This window comes from Vigna radiata, chromosome 9 (assembly GCF_000741045.1).
Source record: "Vigna radiata var. radiata cultivar VC1973A chromosome 9, Vradiata_ver6, whole genome shotgun sequence".
NCBI lineage: Eukaryota > Viridiplantae > Streptophyta > Magnoliopsida > Fabales > Fabaceae > Vigna > Vigna radiata.
The window spans coordinates 3,063,129-3,086,408 of NC_028359.1; the positions used below are offsets into that span (position 1 = coordinate 3,063,129).

At 33.0% G+C, this 23,280-nt stretch overlaps 4 protein-coding genes across 7 annotated transcripts; 2 read left to right on the forward strand and 2 right to left on the reverse strand.

Moving 5' to 3' along the window:
- The first annotated feature begins 4,813 nt into the window (after positions 1-4,813).
- Positions 4,814-5,851, forward strand: LOC106774196 (17.4 kDa class III heat shock protein). Of its 3 annotated transcripts, none has more exons than XM_014661098.2 (3): positions 4,814-4,948; positions 5,072-5,319; positions 5,439-5,851. In XM_014661098.2, the coding sequence occupies exons 2-3, from the start codon at positions 5,107-5,109 to the stop codon at positions 5,691-5,693; spliced, it is 468 nt and encodes a 155-aa protein (XP_014516584.1). In that variant the 5' UTR covers positions 4,814-4,948; positions 5,072-5,106; the 3' UTR covers positions 5,694-5,851. The 3 variants fall into 3 exon arrangements, with proteins under 3 accessions (XP_014516584.1, XP_022642161.1, XP_022642160.1); XM_022786440.1 differs by having other exon boundaries at positions 4,822-4,934; positions 5,069-5,319; XM_022786439.1 differs by having other exon boundaries at positions 4,878-4,948; positions 5,063-5,319.
- A 119-nt stretch (positions 5,852-5,970) lies between these two features.
- LOC106774195 (CCAAT/enhancer-binding protein zeta) lies at positions 5,971-13,121 on the reverse strand. Its single transcript, XM_014661097.2, has 16 exons — positions 12,371-13,121; positions 11,898-11,973; positions 11,297-11,416; positions 10,800-10,875; positions 10,384-10,452; positions 10,123-10,203; positions 9,704-9,775; positions 9,357-9,449; positions 9,101-9,247; positions 8,931-9,014; positions 8,674-8,817; positions 8,478-8,567; positions 8,326-8,408; positions 7,788-8,156; positions 6,969-7,191; positions 5,971-6,880 (listed from the first exon to the last, which is right to left on the reverse strand). The coding sequence occupies exons 1-16, from the start codon at positions 13,050-13,052 to the stop codon at positions 6,215-6,217; spliced, it is 3,075 nt and encodes a 1,024-aa protein (XP_014516583.1). The 5' UTR covers positions 13,053-13,121; the 3' UTR covers positions 5,971-6,214.
- A 972-nt stretch (positions 13,122-14,093) lies between these two features.
- On the forward strand, positions 14,094-16,119 carry LOC106772900 (40S ribosomal protein SA). Its single transcript, XM_014659528.2, has 5 exons — positions 14,094-14,328; positions 14,458-14,720; positions 14,953-15,150; positions 15,283-15,505; positions 15,729-16,119. The coding sequence occupies exons 1-5, from the start codon at positions 14,178-14,180 to the stop codon at positions 15,821-15,823; spliced, it is 930 nt and encodes a 309-aa protein (XP_014515014.1). The 5' UTR covers positions 14,094-14,177; the 3' UTR covers positions 15,824-16,119.
- A 4,598-nt stretch (positions 16,120-20,717) lies between these two features.
- On the reverse strand, positions 20,718-22,703 carry LOC106772956 (40S ribosomal protein SA-like). Of its 2 annotated transcripts, none has more exons than XM_014659606.2 (5): positions 22,441-22,703; positions 22,048-22,310; positions 21,618-21,815; positions 21,263-21,485; positions 20,718-21,039 (listed from the first exon to the last, which is right to left on the reverse strand). In XM_014659606.2, exons 1-5 carry the CDS (start codon positions 22,589-22,591, stop codon positions 20,945-20,947), a joined length of 930 nt encoding a protein of 309 aa, XP_014515092.1. In that variant the 5' UTR covers positions 22,592-22,703; the 3' UTR covers positions 20,718-20,944. The 2 variants fall into 2 exon arrangements, with proteins under 2 accessions (XP_014515092.1, XP_014515091.1); XM_014659605.2 differs by having other exon boundaries at positions 20,718-21,048.
- Between the last annotated feature and the right edge of the window lie 577 nt (positions 22,704-23,280).

Here is a 23,280-nt window from a genome sequence, read left to right on the forward strand (position 1 = left end):
GCATAAGCATTTGACATCTGTCCATTTGGCGCCAAAACTGTATATCATTGCTTTCGTCTAATGCTGTCTCGGTGTGTACTGTCTTGTATGTTTTTTCCTTCTTCCTCTTCACTACATCTCCGTGAAAACCTAGACTTTTCGTTCTTCCTTCTTCCTCTTTGTAAAGGGGTATGTTTTTGGGTGTAGAGTTTTGTTGTGTTGGTATTTTAGGGACTAGGATTATGTTTGATTTTTTTTTTATTTGGAGTTGTGTTTGTATATGGGTCGTGGGTTTTCTTGACAACTTTGGGTTCTGTGGTGCTGTTTGGGTGTGGAGTTTTCTTGGGTTGGTATTTGTTGTTTGTTGTGCCAGAGTGGTGGTTTCTGCATTGTACATCTCCATTATGTTTCTGGGTTTAGTTGTTGCTATTTAAATTTTGGCTTAATACCGCTTTTGGTCCCTAGTTTGGGAGGTTTTGTTCAATATGGTCCTACCTTTTTTTTAGTAACAATTGATCCCACTTTTTGAAAAAACTGTTCAATTGACTCCTTTTTGGTTACGACGTCAATTTTCTAACGGTGCTGGTTACGACGTCAATAAGTTCTTTCATGCATTCACCTATCCAAATGTTATTTTAACAGTCCTGACATAATGTTATGTTAAAAATCATGTCATCATCGTATACAATAAGGACTATAATAAACAATTTAAACTTGAATATGGGACCACTATGAACAAAAAGGACTCAATTGAACAGTTTTTTCAAAAGGTGGCATCAATTGTTATGAAAAAAAAAAAGGTAGGACCATATTGAACAAACTCTCCCAAACTGGGGACCAAAAACGGTATTAAGCCTTAAATTTTTAAATAGTCTGTGCATTACATTGAAATAGTTTAAAATCTAGGTTTTAATTGTTCTTTGGTTTGATAATGTCATTGCACCGTTTTCATTCTATTTTTTCTGAGGTTTTATTCTTTTTTAATGTCCTTCTTGGTTTTATGGCAGATTGTTCCATTTTGTTGGTTCTGGATTTTTCTTCTTCTTCTTCCTAAAGTGAGGTAGGAAGTGAAGTCGAGGAAGGAAAGAGAGGTGAAGTGGCTGCCGTAAAAGGAGTTGGGATTGAGGTGAAGGATAGTTTTGCCGGTGGCATATACGGTGGCGACATCGACAGATTCAGATACGCTGGTGTCGACGATGATGAGATCAAGTTGACGGGGTCTATGGGAGAGTAGGATAATAGATGTTGGAATTTTGCTCATAGCCACTACGACGACTTGTGCAGTATATCTGCGTCTGTTTCGTCCCAAAAGTTAAAAAGAAACGTGGTAGAAAGTGCACAGTAAAACTGGAAAAAGACTTGGGCTGTTAACCACATCCACAAAAACTTGATGTCGTCCATTTTTAAGGACTAAAGTTACATGTTTCAATACTAAGAGCATGAAATGTCATCAATGTTTTGAGCAGGGACTAAAGCCAAAAATCACTAATACTTTAGGGACTAAAAGCATATTTAACCCTTTTCTTTATAATTGAGTTTGGGTTGTTTTTCTTCCTACTGGATGCGTAGCATAGTCTAGGTATTTATTATATTTATACATATTGAGATTTAAATTTATTTTTTTTTAGGAGAGAGAATTAGATATGTTCTTTTTGGTTCTACACAGTTTCAGGGGAAAAGAAAATATTTGCGGGTATCAACTATCCGTCGTTAATTTTATCCGCAGATATCAGTGGAAGCGGATTTTTTTTCCATCCTTATCTCTAACAGTGTCAACATTCATTAACAATGTCACATGATAATATGGATAAAAACAAAATATTTTAATACATAAATTCTAATTTTCTTTTTTATAAAGACTAAAATCAAAACTCATTAATTTTAGTAATATCACTAAATTACTATAATTTAATATAATTGTACAAAATTATACTTAATTTATTCATTATAATCTTAACTGTTTTCACTATTCCATTTTCTTTTCCTTAAACATTGTCACATGTTTCATCCACAAAACTTAGAAAAAAAAAACTTATTTTCAACCATCTCATATGAAAATTGTCCTCTTTCTTCTCTCAATTGTCTTGAAAACTTTTGAGTTCTAAGTAAATTTTGTCACATTTTTTTTCCTTAAACATTGTCACATGTTTCATCCACAAAACTTAGAAAAAAAAAATTTATTGTCAACCACCTCATATGAAAATTGTCCTCTTTCTTCTCTCAATTATCTTGAAAACTTTTGAGTTCTAAGTAAATTTTGTCATCAACAACAATATATCTTTGACATGTATGGTTTTATAAAAAAGAGTGATCAATCAATATTAGGGATGGCAACGGGTCGGGTTCGGGTCGGATAGTGTGATACCCGAACCCGACCTGCCGGATAAAACTGTACCCAAAACCCGACCTGCTACCCGCCGGATATCTGTCTAAAAAAAATTCGCGGATATTTTAAAACCCGCGGATATCCGCGGATACCCGCAAATATTTACAAAAATATATTTTTATAAATTATTAAAATAAAATTTAAATAGAATTACAAAATATATATAAAATATAATATAAATTAAATTAAATATAAATTAAAATTTAATTTTTTTTTGGGCTGAATTGGTTCGATGGTCAGTCGTCCTTCTTTGCTTTGTTCTCTTTTGATCTTCAATCCTTCTTAAGAATGACATCCACTTCGATGGGTTGTTGTTGTTGACGTGTAGAAGACACTCTGACACTCAAGATATAAAAAGGTATTAAGATAGAAGAGGAAGATTGTACCTAGACATCAATTATATATATTTATAGAGCCTATGGCAGGCAAGCCCATTGATTAACTATTAGTCCAGTATATTTTTAGGCAATCAAATCCAATAATAAATAATTAATATGTATAATAAATAATTAATATCGTATATTTTCTAAAGAGTAAGACAATCTAACCCAATAATCAATAATCAATGTCGTATATTTTGTAAAGGGTAAGGCAATCTAGCCTATTAATACTTGTTAATTGTCAATAAATGACAATTATTTCCGATCGGTATATTTAATATAGTATAATTTTAATTAAATTTAACCTTGTAAAATATAAATTAATGTTAATTTTAATTATATTTAACTTAATAAAATAAAAATTAAATTTTTATTTTTATTTTTTTTGCAGGTAGCGGATATCCGCGGGTACGGATAGTATAATACCTGCACCCGACCCGTTTATAAGCGGGTATTAAAATATCCGCTATCCGCGGGTTTCGGGTAGTAAATATCCGCGGGTATCAACTATCCGTCGCGGATTTTGTCCGCGGATATCCGCGGGCGTGGATTTTTTTGCCATCCCTAATCAATATAGTTAAATCATCCATCACTCTGAGTCTATATTGAGTATTTTTTTTAAATCACCACCTTATACATTTATAAATTTTATATTTTAAATTATAGACTAGAGAATATAATTTTTTTATTTTATAATATATTTTATATTTTAGATTGTATAATTCAAAAAATATTTTTTAAATAATTCTATCATTTAAAATACATTTGTTGTCTGAATAGATATTTCAAAATGTATTTTTTCTATTCAAAAAATATAATTTAGAATATAAAAAAAATTGTATTTGGTTATAGTCCATAATACAAAATAAACAAGAGTGTAAGTTGAAATTTTGATGGTCATGGATTAATTAAGAGTCAATGCTCCAAATTCAACTTATTATGAGTTTACAACCAATTTCTTCTTACACCTTCCATATTCATTCTTGCACCGCACATTAAAGAAACATCTCATTTTTGTCATTTTTAGACCGTGTAATCCAAAATAAAAACTGTATTTTAGATTGTCATTTTTCAATTTCTGAATTACAAAATTTTGAAGTTATTTTCTTTCTAAAAAATAATTATCGGATTGTACAGTTAAAAAGTAAAAAATAACTTCCAAGTTATATAATATAAAAGCAAAAAATATTAAGAAAAAGAAATTTTTAGATTACATGATTTAAAAATAATTTTTTATTTTTGTATTGGACAATCCAATTTTTTGAAAATAACTTTTGAATAATTTGGAAATATTTTTATTTTCAAATTACACAAATTAAGAATTTTCTTAATTTGGAGGTGTAGAAAGAAATACATGAAGGTGGAAGAAGTGATTCAGGTTTTATTTGAACAAATAAAGGCTCAAGTTTTGGAGTTTTTCTTATTTCTTTGCCATTTGTGTATCAAACAATTATGCAGATAAGTAGGATACTAACCCTTCCATGTAGCATGCCTCCTTAAATAGTAATTAAGGTCATTTTAAAATGAATTCTTTTTCATTTATGTAAAATAAATTAGGTTGAATACCTATTTAATTTATTTTATTTAAAATGATTTTTACTTTTTTGAAATGTTTAATATAGTATTGTTTTGTAAAAATTATTCAATTGTTCTGATTGGTAAAAGAAATCAAATTAAACTATTTTTACAAAATAAAAAACCAAATTCAAGGTTAAAAAAAGTGAAAAACATTATTAAACCAATAAATTATTTGTTTTTACTTTTTCTAAAATTGGGAATTATTATTTTATTTATGAGGTTTTAATGATTGTCACAAAGTGAACTAGAAATATTAAGAAAAGTTTAATTTCTCTCTTGCCATGGAGCTAATTTCGTAGAATTAACCAATTTGATAAAAGGCTAATGAAGGAAGAGACAAAACTTGTTATAAACTATGAACATGATAATAAAGTGCATGGAGAACTAAATGTGATTTCGACACGTACAGAGAGAGAAGGAGCGTTAACTTTCTCCAACTGTCCAGAGAATTCCACGTGTGAACAAAAATGAAGAGGATGTTTCCAGAAGGTGTGGACAATTACTCTAGATCTTTCTTAACTCTTGGCAAAATTCTTCTATTTATATTTTCTGCACGGACCATCACTCCACTAACTTAATCCCAAAAAGATAATCCTTTCTAGATTCTCGGCCAGCACAAACTAAGGTTGGTAAATCAATGATGTTTTTCCCTTTTGCATGTTTATGTTTTCTGAGGTTGTTTTTTTCTGTTAGATGTTCTGGTATGCTAATTGTTATTTTACTGTTTTTTTTTGGGTGGTGAATTCAGAATCCGAACTTTTGTGGGTTGTGTGAGAAACGAAGATGAGCAGAGTTAACGTGGATTTGGCAGCTGCAGTAAACAACCTCTTCAATATTCCTGAAACCATGGAAAAGTTCATTTTTCCTTCTTCTCATGGCCATGACCACCATGAGAGCAGAGAGGTTTCTAGTATCATTCCAGTGGACATTTTGGACACACCGAAGGAATTTATATTCTTCATGGATGTTCCTGGTCTCTCCAAGTCTGAAATTCAGGTACATGACACGATGCCTCATCATCCCAATGTTCTTCCAATCTAGTGTGTGTATGAGAAATTGGTGGTTGTGTTAAAAGTGTGATGTTGTGTTGAAATGTGTATGCATTTTGCGTGCAGGTGACAGTTGAAGATGAGAACACACTTGTGATACGAAGCAATGGGAAGAGGAAACGCCACGATGGAGATGATAAAGGGTGCAAGTATCTTAGGCTGGAGAGGAGAGGGCCTCAGAATTTGCTGCGGAAGTTCCGTTTGCCTGAGAATGCCAATGTGTCTGCAATCACAGCTAAATGTGAAAATGGGGTTCTCACTGTAGTTGTTGGGAAGCACCCTCCTCCAAAATCCAAATCTGTTCAAGTTGCTATTGCATGAGTTGAGGGAGAATAGCTCTGGCACCAATGATTGTTTCACTTTTCTTTCGCTTATCACCCAAAATTAGATGCAGTGTAAATCGTTTTAGTAGTGTTTGTGTGATCTTGAATAGTGTAAAGAAATGTGATCAATGCTGAATCCTCTCTTCAAACACTTCATTTTGATCTTTTCCTTACTTTGACATTTTTATCAGAATTTAAAATTGTACTATTGCCACCAAAGATGATAGATAACAAAACCACTAATAAATTAAAATTTGATTCTTGGTTGACTAAATTGTACATTGCACAAAAGATACATCCAAATAAAGATATGGATTGATACAGGGCCATTAAATTAAACAGCCACAAGCAATACAATTTAGAAGCAATCAAAATTGATAGCATACAAGGATAACATGGTGGGTGATACTTCCTTGCCTAATATGGAATTTTTCAAAAATTGTTATAACAAAACTGTTGATGCATTCCCAAAACTCAATCTGGCCATAGTCATCTTTTGTCTCGGTCAATGCAGCTAATTTACTTTATTCTTTTCTTAGATTTGTTTGACTTGTTTTTCTTAGGGGAAGCTTTCTTCACAGTGTGGTCATCATCTTCCATTAGATGCTCAAACTCTTCATAACTTGCAAATGGAGACACCCCTTTCTTACCACCACTTTTATGTTTTCGTTTTCTTCTGCCAACTTCCTCCCCATCACCATCAGAGCCATCATCAACATCTCCGATCTCAATATCAATGGCATCGTCATCCGCATCAGCATTATCATCACTGCCAACATCGTCAATTGGAGCATCATCTTCCTCCCCTATATCAGAGGGTATATCCATATCTATCTCACCGTCACTAACATCACCAATCAAGTCCTCATCTTCCTCACCGGCAACTTCATCCAAATCATCATAATCATAGTCAGTGTCTGGTCCCAAAGATGGATCAGTAGAATCCAACAGATTCTCTATCTCTTCATTATCACTCTCATCCCCACCATCAACCTCACCATCATCAATATCAAACAACTCCTCGGCTGCCTCCTCATCAGCTGACTTCTTTTTCTTTTTCTTCGATTTAGTAGTGGAGCTCATTTTGTTTGTGTAGAACTTGTGGAAGACAAGATCCTCTGGGGGCACATCTGCCTCCGCTAGTGAAAGAATTTCTGCCCCAATCAATTGGTTGTTGACATCCATCTGCAAAATAAAGAAACAAGTTAACAAGCTGAATCAGGAGCTAGATAAGAGAATGGGTCATTACGAGATTGAAAAGTCTACACTTTACCTGCTTGGCAGGTTCAATCTGAGAACCACCATGCCATGTGCTTTGCTTGGCTTTTTTCTCCATGAATTTGTCTAGGAAAGCTGTCATGGAGAGATCATTTAATGGATTTCCATTATAGACAATATTGGCACCGGAAAGAAGAGTTTTGGCCATGGTAGAAACTGAAGGGTGTGCATGTGAAGCAAGCACCATTAACTCCCACCAACTTACACGGTCTGCATTGCTGTAGGATGGAAAAAATATGTAACAGGATAAAAATACAGACACGGTCTGCATTGATGTACAGGATAAAAATGTCACAAAGAAAGATCTGGCTCTAAATGAGAAAATGAACCTTAGAAAATAAAAGGTAAAATACAGATACATGCATCACAATCTCTAAAGATGCTGCCTTTCTCATTGGTCAGTTCTAAACGTTAGAATATTTATCCTATTTATGTCAAGGATTATCTATTTTTCATTATTATATTGTGTCTAGGATTATCTTATGTACTTTTTCTATTTATTATGATTATATTGTATATAAGATTATCCTATTTATCATGATTATATGATTATATTGTGTTTAAGGTTAGTTTAATTATAATGTACTCTTGTATCAATTTATTTTTATAAATAAAAGATCACAAGAGGGATGAATCAAGTCTTCAAAATAATCTGAAGTCTAAGAAGATTTTATCTTCCAAAATAAATACCCCACCTTCTTGTGTTTTTTCATTGTAAAAGTTCCACATGAAATTGCTTTGAGCAAACAACGGAAAAAAATATTGTATATATTACTATCTGAAATGATGACTAGTTGCAAAATCGAATAATTACCAGTACGAAGGCTCTCTGTGTCGTGGATCGTAGCCTCCACGAAGGGAAGACTTCTCAGCAGATAATTGTGACTGTTGACTTTCATTATTAGACACAGATTTTGAATTTTTTGATTCCTTATGAGCAGTTTCATCCTTTGCAAGCAGAAATCCCGCATCCTCTGAACCATCATCGTCAGAATCATCATCTTCAGAAGCTGCAGGAAGATCATCTTCACTCTCTGAAGAATTGGCGTTCTCGGCATTCTTTGCAACTGCAACATCATCGTCTTGCATATTTGATACAGAGCTGGGTTCATTATCAGGTTCTATAACATCTTCAAAGTGTTCAAGTTCATCATCTAGAGACTCGTTCTGCAACACCATATTCCTACAAATGAAGAGAAGATTTTTTTTTTCTGGTCAAATGTGTTATTGAAGAATTCTGTCACAAAATTCTCAGTGCAGACTATAACTGATGTTCTATGACTAGAAGAAATATATCTTTTTCACACTAACATAAAAGTAGTGGCAATGGCAGTGACAGAAAAAGCAATTACCATAAAGGTGGTCTAGCTTTAAGAAGTTCGGAAAGAAGGAAAAGGCAAGCACAGGCATATTGTGGTGGCTGCTGAAGTGCAATCTGAAAAAACAAAAATTCAGTAGTATGTATAAGAAAAAAAACGTAGAGAAAGTGCAGTTTAATAATCACCTGCATTAGACGTTTAGAAAATGCTGCTACACGCTTTAAATTAACATCCTTTTTCATTGCTCGGAGGAGAAGTGCAATAAACATTTCTGCCTGAGGACAAACACATTAGAAAATTCTACATATTATTGAAGAATAGTATAAGCACCCATATTTTTTTTATCAAAAAGAAAATGTAAGAAAAAGAAAGTTTTCTTGCCTTGGATGTATACATGGCAGCCGGAAGCAAAAGTTTGGAATACAAAGCACGGTAAAACCGATCACTGGCTATCTGATTTTTGGATGAAATTTTATCAAGAAGCATCAGTGCTTGAACTCCTACATTAAAATTCTTAGAATGAACCTGCAAGTTTGCAGAACCTTAAACCTTAAGACATCAAGGTAATGATGAATACTAATGCAATCATCTGTAACATACTGCATACAGTTTTTATTTGCTGAAAGATTAGTAATTACCAGTTGGAAAAGTACTGGAGTTTGGACATCAACAATGTCATCAGCTTCATTACTTGAGACGAAAGGAAATGCTCTATTCACGCCCTATGCCAATGAAAGACCAGATTACAACTGAATTTAACATGATAAAAAAGTTCACAAATATTAACATATATTATTATCATATTTACAGTTAGGAGAACTGATAAAAGCCGGGAGTCCAATTCCACATGTGATTCTGATAATTCTTTTGACTTGTCCTCTTTTGCATTTCCCTTGCCCTTGCCCTTGCTGCTTTTATCAAGCTTCTGATTACTGGTTGCGTTTGTGATTAAAACCTGAAGGTGTCCAATTGTAAATATTTTCCCGTTCAATTATTTTTTATCTTGAGTAAACAAAGTCATAATATTTTAGATAAGATAAGCTTAAGGAAGGGAAAACAAATACCTTAAACAATGCAAAATATACATCTATAAGACGTTTTGCCACTTTAGGTCCATCTCCTTTATTTGTTAGGCGGATTTGGCTCAAGAAATTAATCTACAAAAGTAGAAAAAGCAGCCAATCTGATTATTCGAACAGACCATAAGTTTAAGAAAATTTAATTTCAGAAAGTAATCTAAAATTGCAGGGCCATTTCAGAATCCACAGAAAAGTGGTTTCAAACAGATATATTATACGATGCATAATATTTTCATTGATCAAATAACAACAAAGGGTAAAAGAATACACAGTGACTTTTATTTTGCAGAAGATGATGTAAGAAAAGGTGAGGATCAAACTATAGTACATACAGCATGGTACTGTGATCGTGGTCCTAAATGAGGCCGGAAAAGAAAAGAATCCACCTCGTCAATAACCACAGCCTGTATAGAAAAATTAACAAGAAAATAAATCAGCAGCTAAAACAAATTAAGAGGAAAAAGGGAGCCTAAACGGTAATGTGAATCATTGCCAAATATCATTAAACCCCAAATCGGAAATAGTTAATATATTCTTTAAAGGAAAATGAGATAAAAGAAGTCATGCAGGGATGAAAACTTTTCAGCCTGCAAAGTTCCTTCAAGTGTTTATCTTACTATCAATTACTTAGTGATATCAATAAACTACAAATATTGGCTTAAACTCTAAATATTGGCTAAAAAATCATTTATAGATACCCCAAAACTGAAGTAAAAGGTTGAAATAACAAAGGATTGATAAATGTTCATACCTTCATGTTTGGGTGGTCAGACAAAAGGTTGGATAAATGAAAGTCAGCATTAGATGCTGCTTTATTATCTGGATCCCCAAGCTGAAGCAATATCAAAACCGCCAATCAACAAAGTAAAAGAGAGAAGCCACATAAAATAAAAAAGTCTCAGTAACAGAATGTAGTAGTTCTATAACCGGCTACTGTAACTTTATTGTAATTTGACCACGTGAAGAAGAAACACAATAGATGAAGACGGGACATAGGTCACTGTTAACTCACTTTATTAACAAGTGCAGAAAGTAGTTTGCGTTCTTGCTCTGACTTCCGACTCAGTAGCACATATATGGCCTGCAAGCAACAAAGAAATCCACCCAACAGATATTAATTAATATTAACAACAATAAATTCAATACATCTAAGAACATGTTACAACAAGGTGAAGATAAGATCTTATTTAAGCTTGTGACCATCTCATAAGCCTTTTAGCTTATTACAATAAGATTCATGCAAAAAACTTACTAAATATACATTTTTAGTATATTCCATTTCATAATTTAACAATCGAAATAAATAACGCTTTGATTAAGTTGTTTAATCAAGGACACCCTAGAGTAATATTGAGTCACTTTGTAACTTGAAGGGGAATGGGAACCCAGAAAAAAACAAAAGGAACAAAGTATGAACAGAAAACCAACCTTTAATGCCTTGTTTTTTAGAGCTGGTAGCATGTCACGTGATGCTTCTTCAAGGGCGACAACAAAACGTTCATACCTGAGACGTCAAAAGCTATTCAGTGCATCACTAACAAAAGAGCTTGAGTGGACCGTAAAATGGGTCTCATTGATAATTAGAAATATTCCTCAGATAAAATGCGTGTAGAAAAGTGATGTAAGAAGGCTTGAACTCGGTGGTACAACTATAAGTAGGCCTAAAATCATTTCTCCTATTCTTCCAAGGCAACATTATGGCTCCTCAAGCAAAATACCAATTAAAGTGACTAAATGCTCACTAGAGTTCAACTATTCTTATTATAATGGAGCACATAATTAAAATGTACAGAAAGCATCCAAAGTTTACGAAACAAAACACGCTGTGGGAATATAATTTGCGTGAGAAATTTGTAACCAAGTCAAATCATAGAAATTGATTTAAGATGAAAATGTGAAAATGAATAGAGTGTTATCACACATACCTCTGCTTCAAACACTCCTCCCAATACCAGAAAAGGAGAAGAGAGTAACCATCTTTAGTTTCAGGAAGATGATTTAGGGGTCGCTGTATCAAGGTCTTCAATTTACGATCTGGTAATAAGCTGCAAGAAAAATAGAGAAAATAATGTAGCTGATCAGAGCACTGAAAGTCTGAGGCATCGCGTGTTTTAATGCTACGCAAGAAATAGTCAGTTGAATGAAAACTTTCAAATTTGCAAACCGCTAAAGTACATGACATGTAATATTAGAATAACATGTAATGTTAGAATAACGGGCCTGTTGGGAGAGTAACATGAGATGTGTGCAAAGGAGAAAGACAGAAATATATTATTATCGTTCAAATTTGACAACATTCTAAAACTTTAGTCCTCTTAGAATATTTATCATGATTATATCGAGTCTTATGATGTAATTTGTATTAAACTTTCTTATATATAGAATGAGAGTGAGAGGATTTTTAAGCTCTCAGAGAATTATTTTTCCGGATAGATCTATGAATTATATTTCAATGATAAAATAAATTTTTTACAATGGAAAGCCATGCCGCTTCCTTGCAATAAATTTTTCAGTGAAAATGCATACCTTGCAATAAATAATTCTTGCAGTGCTTCAAAACCTGTCAAGGCATGCCGCTTCCCAACCTTGGATGTCACCATTCCTAGATTAAACAAGAAACACTGTAAGAAGAAGAAAGATCATGAAATTGCTATAAGCAAACACTTGGCTGATAGATAGCATTAATTGGGTATAATAAGATATGACACATTCACATCAGAGAACCACCATCAAAATCATCCCAGAGAGTATAGTTTGATAAAAAAATGTCAAAAAGTAAGATAAAAATCCATCGCCACATAAGAAGAATCATGGACTTCCATCAATAAAAATTTACCCCATGAGAGTAAGAGAATGTGGTTTCAGTGACAACACTCATCCTAAAAACTATACCTCACATGAATAAAAATTCACCAATCACAAAATCCAATTAATGATACCGAAAACAAGAAAGAAATTTTGACACTGATGATCCCCACCAGCTCGTGTTCTTAACTTACCCAAAAGAGCGTCAAGAGAACGCAAATTTGCCATTGGATTATCCCCCACCAACACAGCAAAAGCAGACACTTTATCAGCAGCAGTCCCGGACCTCTGCGTTGAAACCAACATCCTAATATCACCACTTTTCCCCCTTGATGACTCATAATCATTAGCATACTGTGCCATCAATCTCTCCCCCAACTCCCTCTTCTTCTCCACGAACCCTTTCCACCCTTCCATATCGGTTAACTCCACCCTCTTCCCTTCCCCAATCACCTTCCTTTCCAACTCCGCCATGTCCTCAAACCACACTCCCAAACCACTTGCTTTCATCAAAGGAAGCTTCGGCAGGTTCCTGAACTTGTTGAACCCCTTTTCCGTATTGGAACCATTCTCCAGTGACAGAACTGGGGCTTTCGGTTTGGGTTCGGATTTGGGGTTGCTCTTCTTGTGGGGTTCATTGGTTTTGCTCAAAGTTCTGTTCTTTGGCTTCTGGGTGCTTTGGGGTGTGACTTTTTCAGGTGGTTGTTGCTTCTTTGGGGGCTTGTTAGTCTTAGTTTTGCGGAAATCGACATCGTTGAAACCTGAGTGGGAGTGTGATGTGGATAACCCAAGCGAGGAAGCGAAGGAGGCAACGTCTGATTTGAGGATTTCAACATCTTCTGGTTTGTTTGACTTGCTGGACTTCAATTTCACCATAGCTGCATATAGAACAAACGAAGAACCACCAGTTTCAGAGGACGAAATAGAATTAGGTAGGGTTTAAGAAACTGTTGGGCCTCACTCGCATAAAACACTACTTTAGGCCCAAAACACATATCCTTCTGCGTTGTAATTTAAGAAAATACTGATAATATTTTTTTTTCAAAGATATTTAAATATATAAATTACAATTAGATTTATGATAGATATTTCGTACAATTACATAGTGCTATTTATAATATATTTCTATATTTATAACAATTTTAAACATATATAACAAAAAAATATTTACATGTGTAAAATTATATCATTATACGATATAACCCACTATCAATGGTAGTTAATGTGGTAAAAAAAAATCCTGATTATTAAGTGCTTCTTTGTAACTACAATATTAAAAACATTTATAAAAAATTATTTTCTAAAACTATTTTTCAAAATATACATTTTGTTCTTATTTAAACAATTGTTATATTAATTAATTTGTTGGATATGAATGTTTTTTAACAACCTCATGTTTAGAATGACAAAAATACCAGAGAGGGTATGGTACATAAATTAATTAATAGTTAATTTAATTTATAATATAATAACTTATACAACAAAATTATGTTATTTAGATAAATAACTCATGAGCTATGATATATTTTGTAAATAAAAACATAGAAGTTAAACCACAGAAATCATCCCATTTCATTATCTCAATGCATATTTTTTTTTTAGTACTGAACTTATATATTACTATTTAAATTTAAACAAAGTTTAATTTCACTTATATATATTTTTTTCTCCAAAACACTCTTTTTTATTTGTCATGCTCATTGGTTAGCATTCTGTTATTGGGCTTGTTCGTAAGTTGTTCTTCTTTTAATTGGGCCCGCTGGTAGACTGGCCTTAGCCTAAAAAAAAAAAAAAAAAAATTAAAAACAATAAAATCAAAACTAAGATTTTTTTTTTGAAACAAAGAAAAAAAAAAAAAAAACCCATTGGTGATACCCATTAGGGTTTTCTACTTTATATTAGAAATGAAGTAGAGTTTCGACTACGAGGTCATTCGCTGTACTCAGAAACACCAAGGTTTTCAAGCTCTTGTTCGGGAGCTTGCGACACACAAAGGTAACCATGGCCGCCACAACCAACGCCGCTGCCCCGCCGCGCCAGCTCTCTCCAAAGGAAGCCGACATCCAGATGATGTTGGCAGCCGATGTTCACCTCGGCACCAAAAACTGCGATTTTCAAATGGAGCGCTACATCTTCAAGCGCCGCAACGACGGTAACTAACATTTTTTTTTTATCTCTATCGTTATACAATAGACAACCACGTTATGTTATACAATTTTGAATCTGCATTAGATCAGGAGGGCAATATGATTTTGACTTGTGGTGTGGATTTGGGTTTTAGGTATTTACATTATCAACCTTGGTAAGACATGGGAGAAGCTTCAACTTGCTGCTAGGGTTATCGTTGCAATTGAGAACCCTCAGGATATTATTGTGCAATCTGCTCGGCCTTATGGTCAGAGAGCGGTTCTCAAATTTGCCCAGTATACCGGTGCTCATGCCATTGCTGGAAGGCACACTCCTGGTACCTTTACCAATCAGCTACAAACCTCTTTTAGCGAGCCTCGCCTCCTTATCCTCACGGATCCAAGAACAGATCATCAGGTTCATGTTCAACTTAAACTGTATTATGTGAAATGCATATGTTTTACTTTAGCTTCATTTGATATGGTAGTTAGTCCAATTTTCCTTTAAGGAATAGAATGGTGATTGTTGATTCATGTTTTTCAGACAACATGTCTTGGGATGAGAACTTTTTTTGGTTTTTTCTTTCGTGTTTTTCTTTACTTGATGTTGCCTGCGTTGTGATTTTAATATAAATTGTTTTATTTTGCAGCCCATTAAGGAAGCTGCTCTTGGAAACATTCCAACCATTGCTTTCTGTGACACTGACTCGCCCATGAGGTATGTGGACATTGGGATTCCTGCCAACAACAAGGGAAAACACAGCATTGGGTGTCTCTTTTGGCTTCTTGCCAGGATGGTGTTGCAAATGAGGGGTACCATTCGTCCTGGCCTCAAATGGGATGTTATGGTATGTATTTTCTTGGTTGAATTTTCTTAGTGGTATTGTTAATGAGATTATTGGGTTTAATTTGGAGAGAGGCAGATTTTTAGGAGGATATTGAAGAAGACTGTTTTCTTAATCTTTTGTTTTATTATGCAGGTGGACTTGTTCTTCTATAGAGAACCAGAGGAGGCTAAGCAACAAGAGGAGGAGGAAGCTCCTGCTGGTGATTATGCCATCACTGACTATAATCCCGGTGCTATTGCTGCTGATGGCCAGTGGCCCGGTACAATTGATCAATCGTGGACAGATGCAGTTCCCCAACCTATTCCAGCTGTACCTGGTGTNAACTGGGGAGCGCCAGCCTCTACGGATGCTCCTGGTAAGTCATTAATTTGTTTTGACACACTAAACTGAACTTAGTTATTTTACGTATTCTATTGTTTTATGTATATTGTCATCTTTGATGTTGACTGATCATTACATCTGTTAGTTTTCGTTTTGGTTGTCTTTTATCTTTAATTTGTGACAAGATGCCAATACAAATTGCGTGTACATTTGCGGTGTCTGGAGCTTTGCATTCATATTTTGTTTAATAATTGCAGTTGCAGGAGATTGGGGAGAGGCTGTTCCACCGCCACAACAAATCCCTCTTCCTCCTTCCGGAGTTGAATCTGTCCAAGCAACTGGCTGGGATTAAATTTTTTGATGCTATGATTTTGCCCCGGTGTTGCAGTTTAGTTTACTCTTTTGAAGTAAAATATGGATCAGTTTTTTTGTAGAAAGGAACTTGTTTTTTGGTCTGAGTGTCAGAAATATTTTTATTAACAATCATGGTTCTTGAATGTTAGGTAATATGATGTTTTTGGAACTTCGTTACTCACTATTTATATTCAGTATTTCGAATATTTCGTGATTGTGGAACCGAGATCTTCCGTTCTATACCGGAGCAGTTCATGGAAATCTAATTTGTCGAATTTCTTCATTTTTACAGAACCTTACTGGGAATTGCCTTTTCTTTTTCACTGTATGCCTTTGTTTTCTATCTTCATCTACGTTGAATTTTTCTGCATGCTTAATGGAGAATGGGGTATTGATATTGAATATAGTATCCCTTAAAGTAGTATTGTATCTAGACATTTTAAGAGATTGCGTCATTTAGCATAAATAGATCTTCAGATGTTCATTAGGTCGAGGAAGATTGCAAGCTTTAAAAGATTGCAAACTCCAGAGTGTTAATACGAAGCAAATTTAGTCAAGTTTTGCTAGAGCGTCTTTCAAGTTTTCGCGACATGTTTGGTCTTGGAAATTTAATAATGATTGAGTAACATTTTAGATTTGAATTTGTTTAGTTTATGAGATGCTGAAATTAGATTTTTACTATGCTTTTAGCAACTGTTAATCCGGATTCCGACTTTTTAAATTTGGTATGGATTGGCTATTTAGATATCTCAAATATATATTAACCATTATTTGTTTTTAGTTTTGGAATTTATATATCTTTGCTTATTTATTAATTATTTGATTTTTTGTACGTCTGTTCAAATTTATATAAATTGGGTTAAATATGTTTTTAGTTTTTATATTTTTGGACGATTTTGGTTTTAATCCATTTTCAAACTAAGGTATAATTTAGTCCTTCAATTTTAGAAAACTATGGTTTTAGTCTTTTTTATCAAATTTTTTTAACTTTATTTGTTATTTCAAGCATGTTTTATTATAGTCTTTGGACTGTTTATACTGTTCGACACATTTTTGTTTCAATATTAACTGTTGAAACAACAAATAAAACTAAAGTTAAAGGACTAAATTATACTTTAGTTTGAATTTTGACTAAAATCAAAATCGTCCCAAAATATACAGGGACTAAAAATATATTTAACCCTATATATTTTTTTTATTATGTTTTTAATAAATATTTGATAGTATATTATTTTTTAGTGGTTTTATTATTTGTAAAATAATTTATACAATAAGGTGAAATAGGGATGGATGTCATTAACTAAGATTTTTCGGCTTTGGATCAGATCATGTTCTTATGGATCGAATCATTCATGTAATATAGAAAAAGAATGAATTATTTTTCCTATCCACTGCCAATCTACTTAAATTCAGGCATAATATACTTTTCAGTAAATCATAATTAGTTTTTCACATATTTACTGAGATATATCATTTTCTACGTATTGTGTAAAAGTAGTAGTCAATGTAGTATTCTGCAGTGTGCTAATAAATAATATTTTTCTATATTATTAATGTAATTATATAATTACATTTAAGGCCCACGGTTATATTAAAAAAATATTTCATACACTAATCACTTTGTATAGAATATAAAATTGTTACTTTTTAATTATTTTATAACTAAAATAGATTTTACATAGATAACTAAATTAAAATAATAATTTAAATATGCATTTTTAAAATATTTTATATCCCTCATAAATTATTATAAAATTGAAGTTAGATTTTAATCACACACAATATAAGAAAAAAAATTTAATCATATACATATTATATATTAGTGAAAATTATATATTAATGAAAAAATATATATAGAAAGAATATGTGTATTCATATTTTTATGATAATAAAAATAATGAAATTATTATTTTTATTTTTATTATAAAATTAAGATATTTTCTGTGTAATTTTATTTTAAATAATTCCTATTTATTTTGTAAATAGTTTTATAATTAAGAAGATTGAAAAATTTGAGAACATAATTAAATAAAAAACAGATAAATTTAAAGAAATAGCCATTGAAAAAATCAAATTTGTAAAATACTTATTATAATTTAGATAAATATTCACTGATTTAAAGAATAAAATTAAAAATAAATAGATACTAAAATACGAAATTTTCTTTAGATATACATATACATTATATATAGATATAGATAACCGATAACGAATTCTTGAATATAGGGAAATGTGTATTTCATATTATAGATAATAATATTGTAAATATTTTATTAATAGAATATAAAAAAATGCTTATTTTTGCGTTAAGAATATTTCACACATAACAAATATTCTTCAGTAAATGATCTTTAAACTTTTGCATCCGCAGTAAAAGTTTAAGAATTGTTTATATATATCTAAGTTACATTAGCAGTGTCATCTTTTGAAAAGAGGGTTTTATCTTGGTTATGTGTGAACTAATAATTTTTTTTTTCTTTTTTTGTCATCTACTTAAGCTTTACAATTTCGTATTTTACTCAATCAGGGGCTTGAGGAATATTTTGAATAAGAATATTGGAATGATATTGAAACTCATTTTGATGAAATTCAATCTTTATATGGATCGAGGTTAAATTTTTGGAAACAAAAATTTCTATTTTATGTAAAATTTATGCACCAGTTGGCAAACTTTGTGCATAAAAAAAAGGTTGAAATAGGCTAGTTAGTTTAATTTGCGAGATTTTTAAACTAGGAAATACGAATGTGAAAACTTGAAGTGACTGTAGTTATTAAAAGTGAATTGAGGAATTAATTTTGAGCAAAATATTAACGAGCAGCCAATTTGATGTTATGACTGATTGTAAGAAACCAAAAATGCATTAAGGGGGAAACTGGATGTGTTAGTATTATTGAAAGAAGAGACGGTAAGAGAAACATCCTTCACGCACGAGATTCTTTTAGAAAAAGAGTTCGGGAATAAAAGAAACATGTTATGCTCATTATTTAAAATGCAGAATTATGAATCTCTTCAATTACCAGCTTAATCACCTTCAGCTTAAAAGAAACATGTTATTTTAAACAAAATACATAAGTAAATTTAAAAATTATTTATAAATGATTCTTTTTTTACTACAATTGTCAATTTGACTCTCGCGTTTGATGTAACTCACCTGCGGGTTGGGACAAAATAAATTAGTCATATAACTTTTCATTTAAAAAAAGGATAATGATACTTATACAACATTTTTTTGATAACATTTGAAAATCATCTACGTGTCATTTTATGATTGGTTCAAAATTACTTTACAATCAATAATAGTAATTATAAATATCACCATGGACCAATCACAGAATGACACGTAGATGATGTTCAAATGTTATCAAAAAAATGTTGTATAAGTATCATTATCCTTCAAAAAATCTATAGGACTAAAATGTTGCAACATTCATGTGGTTCAGATCAATTTGTGGACTTTATTTTCAAACAAGAAAAAACATTAATTTTTTAAATATATTATTAGACTTTCAATTTAGACTTGTCCGTCTCAACTTTTAGTATGAATAGATTTATCTTAACTTTTGGCTAAATCGACCAGAGTTGACCTTAGTGTAGATCAAATCATCACAACCTTGATCCAAACCAATTTGTCTGGAACTTAAGCCCGAATTGATCTAAGTCAGACTGACTAATCTTAACCTTCGACTCAGGATGCATCAGTATCAACCTTCGACCTAGGCCAGTTGTGTTGATTAGGTTGATCCGTCTCGAGCATTGTCCCTATTTAGCCCGTCTTGACCTTCGGTCTAGATCCATCCATCTCTCGCGATCCTTGACTAATGGTGAGAATGAATTTGGATTGAGGTTAACAAGATCGAATTTCACCAAATTTTGATTAAGACTGACTCAATTGAATTCAACCAAATTTTGATTAAGACGGACTCGATTAAATTTCAATCAAGATCAACTCCACCGAATCTAGCCAAATTACTAGAGGTTGACTCGGTCATATTTTGCCTAAGGGTTTTAGGATTTTGGATTTTTTTGAGACTTTTGGGTTTTTAGGGATTTTGGTTTTTAGGGTTCAAGGTTTTTAGTGTTTAGAACTTTTAGGATTTATAATGGTCTAAGGTGTAGGGTTTAAACATTTAAGGGTTTAGGTGTACAATGTAGAGTGTAGTGTTTAGAGTGTATAATTTAAAGTTTTAGGATTTATGGAGATGTAAGGTGTAAGGTTTAAACATTTAAGGGTTTAGGTGTACACTCTGGAGTGTAGTGTTTAGAGTGTATAGTTTAAGGTATAAGATTTAAGATTTATAGTTTAGAGGTCCGGGATCTAGGATCTAGGACCTAGGGTTTAGGATCCGGAATTCATGGTTTGAGGTTAGGGTTTAGAGGTTTGGTTTGGAACTTTGGGTTTTTGTTTTAGGGTTTGAGGTTCACACATTTGATACAGTCAACATCTCATAAACTAAACAAATTCAAATCTAAAATGTTACTCAATCATTATTAAATTTCCAAGACCAAACATGTCGCGAAAACTTGAAAGACGCTCTAGCAAAACTTGACTAAATTTGCTTCGTATTAACACTCTGGAGTTTGCAATCTTTTAAAGCTTGCAATCTTCCTCGACCTAATGAACATCTGAAGATCTATTTATGCTAAATGACGCAATCTCTTAAAATGTCTAGATACAATACTACTTTAAGGGATATTATATTCAATATCAATACCCCATTCTCCATTAAGCATGCAGAAAAATTCAACGTAGATGAAGATGGAAAACAAAGGCATACAGTGAAAAAGAAAAGGCAATTCCCAGTAAAGGTTCTATAAAATTAAGAAAAAAAAGTATCATCATCGCCAAATTAGATTTCCATGAACTGCTCCTGTATAGAACCTAGGATCTCGGTTCCTCAATCACGAAATATTCGAAATACTCAATATAAATAGTGGGTAACGAAGTTCAAAAAACATCACATTACCTAACATTCAAGAACCATGTTTGTTAATAATAATATTTCTGACGCTCAAACCAAAAAACAAGTTCCTTTCTACAAAAAAACTGATACATATTTTACTTCCAAAGAGTAAACTAAATTGCAAGCGGGGCAAAATCATAGCATCAAAAACAATAATTTAATCCCAGCCACTTGCTTGGACAGATTCAACTCCGGAAGAAGGAAGAGGGATTTGTTGTGGCGGTGGAACAGCCTCGCCCCAATCTCCTGCAGCTGCAATTTCTAAACAAAAAATGAATGCAAAGATCCAGACATCACAAATGTACACGCAATTTGTATTTGCATCTTGTCACAAATTAAAGATAAAAGACAACCAAAACGAAAACTAACAGATGTAATGATCAGTCAACATCAAAGATGACAATATACATAAAACAATAGAATACGTAAAATAACTAAGTTCAGTTTAGTGTGTCAAAACAAATTAATGACTTACCAGGAGCATCCGTAGAGGCTGGCGCTCCCCAGTTNACACCAGGTACAGCTGGAATAGGTTGGGGAACTGCATCTGTCCACGATTGATCAATTGTACCGGGCCACTGGCCATCAGCAGCAATAGCACCGGGATTATAGTCAGTGATGGCATAATCACCAGCAGGAGCTTCCTCCTCCTCTTGTTGCTTAGCCTCCTCTGGTTCTCTATAGAAGAACAAGTCCACCTGCATAATAAAACAAAAGATTAAGAAAACAGTCTTCTTCAATATCCTCCTAAAAATCTGCCTCTCTCCAAATTAAACCCAATAATCTCATTAACAATACCACTAAGAAAATTCAACCAAGAAAATACATACCATAACATCCCATTTGAGGCCAGGACGAATGGTACCCCTCATTTGCAACACCATCCTGGCAAGAAGCCAAAAGAGACACCCAATGCTGTGTTTTCCCTTGTTGTTGGCAGGAATCCCAATGTCCACATACCTCATGGGCGAGTCAGTGTCACAGAAAGCAATGGTTGGAATGTTTCCAAGAGCAGCTTCCTTAATGGGCTGCAAAATAAAACAATTTATATTAAAATCACAACGCAGGCAACATCAAGTAAAGAAAAACACGAAAGAAAAAACCAAAAAAAGTTCTCATCCCAAGACATGTTGTCTGAAAAACATGAATCAACAATCACCATTCTATTCCTTAAAGGAAAATTGGACTAACTACCATATCAAATGAAGCTAAAGTAAAACATATGCATTTCACATAATACAGTTTAAGTTGAACATGAACCTGATGATCTGTTCTTGGATCCGTGAGGATAAGGAGGCGAGGCTCGCTAAAAGAGGTTTGGAGCTGATTGGTAAAGGTACCAGGAGTGTGCCTTCCAGCAATGGCATGAGCACCGGTATACTGGGCAAATTTGAGAACCGCTCTCTGACCATAAGGCCGAGCAGATTGCACAATAATATCCTGAGGGTTCTCAATTGCAACGATAACCCTAGCAGCAAGTTGAAGCTTCTCCCATGTCTTACCAAGGTTGATAATGTAAATACCTAATACCAAATCCAAACCACGACAAGTCAAAACCATATTCTCCTCCTGCATCTATTTCAGATTCAAAATTATATAACACGACGCGGTTGTCTATTGTGTACCGATAGAGATAAAAAAAATGTTAGTTACCATCGTTGCGGCGCTTGAAAATGTAGCGCTCCATTTGGAAATCACAGTTTTTGGTGCCCAGGTGAACGTCGGCTGCCAACATCATCTGGATGTCGGTTTCCTTTGGAGAGAGCTGGCGCGGCGGGGCAGCGGCGTTGGTTGTGGCGGCCATGGTTATGTTAACTCCGAAACAAGAGCTCGAAAATCCTAGTGTTTCAGTGAGTGCAGATAGGACCTCAGAAGAGAAACCGCGCGCCGCAGAAGTTTCGCCAATGAGTTTTTCGGTTTTTAGGCTAACGGGTCAGTCAACAGCAGGCCCAATTAAAAGATGGACAACCAACGAACAAGCCCAGTAACAGAAGGCCTACCAATCATTATGACTAATAAAAAGGATTATTTTCGAGAACATTATTTTTTTTTGTCTGAAATTAACCTTTGTTTAAATTGAAATAGTGAGTGATGTAAGTTCACTATTGAAATATATATATATATATATATATATATATATATATATATATATATATATATGAATAATAATAATAAAATAGAGTTTAAGAATAATTCACATAATAACTCGTATGTAAAATTTACNTTTTGTCTGAAATTAACCTTTGTTTAAATTGAAAAAGTAAGTGATGTAAAATCACTATTGAAATATATATATATATATATATATATATATATATATATATATATATATATATATATATTTATATTTCATTCCACATAATACATAATTCACATAATAACTCGTATGTAAAATTTACCATTCAAAACCATGTATCCCAACATAAAATAAATATCAATAAATTTTAATTCAACAATCATCACACTATAATGAGATTCAAGCATAATGACAAT

Coding starts and splice junctions, on each gene's coding strand:
- LOC106774195 (XM_014661097.2), bottom strand. CDS start 13,052: ATGGTGAAATTGAAGTCCAGCAAGTCAAACAAACCAGAAGATGTTGAA. Junction 9,776..10,122: donor CTGACCACCCAAACATGAAG/GTATGAACATTT, acceptor TTTTCTATACAG/GCTGTGGTTATTGACGAGGT. Junction 8,818..8,930: donor CTCCAGTACTTTTCCAACTG/GTAATTACTAAT, acceptor GCAAACTTGCAG/GTTCATTCTAAGAATTTTAA.
- LOC106774196 (XM_014661098.2), top strand. CDS start 5,107: ATGAGCAGAGTTAACGTGGATTTGGCAGCTGCAGTAAACAACCTCTTC. Junction 5,320..5,438: donor TCTCCAAGTCTGAAATTCAG/GTACATGACACG, acceptor TTTTGCGTGCAG/GTGACAGTTGAAGATGAGAA.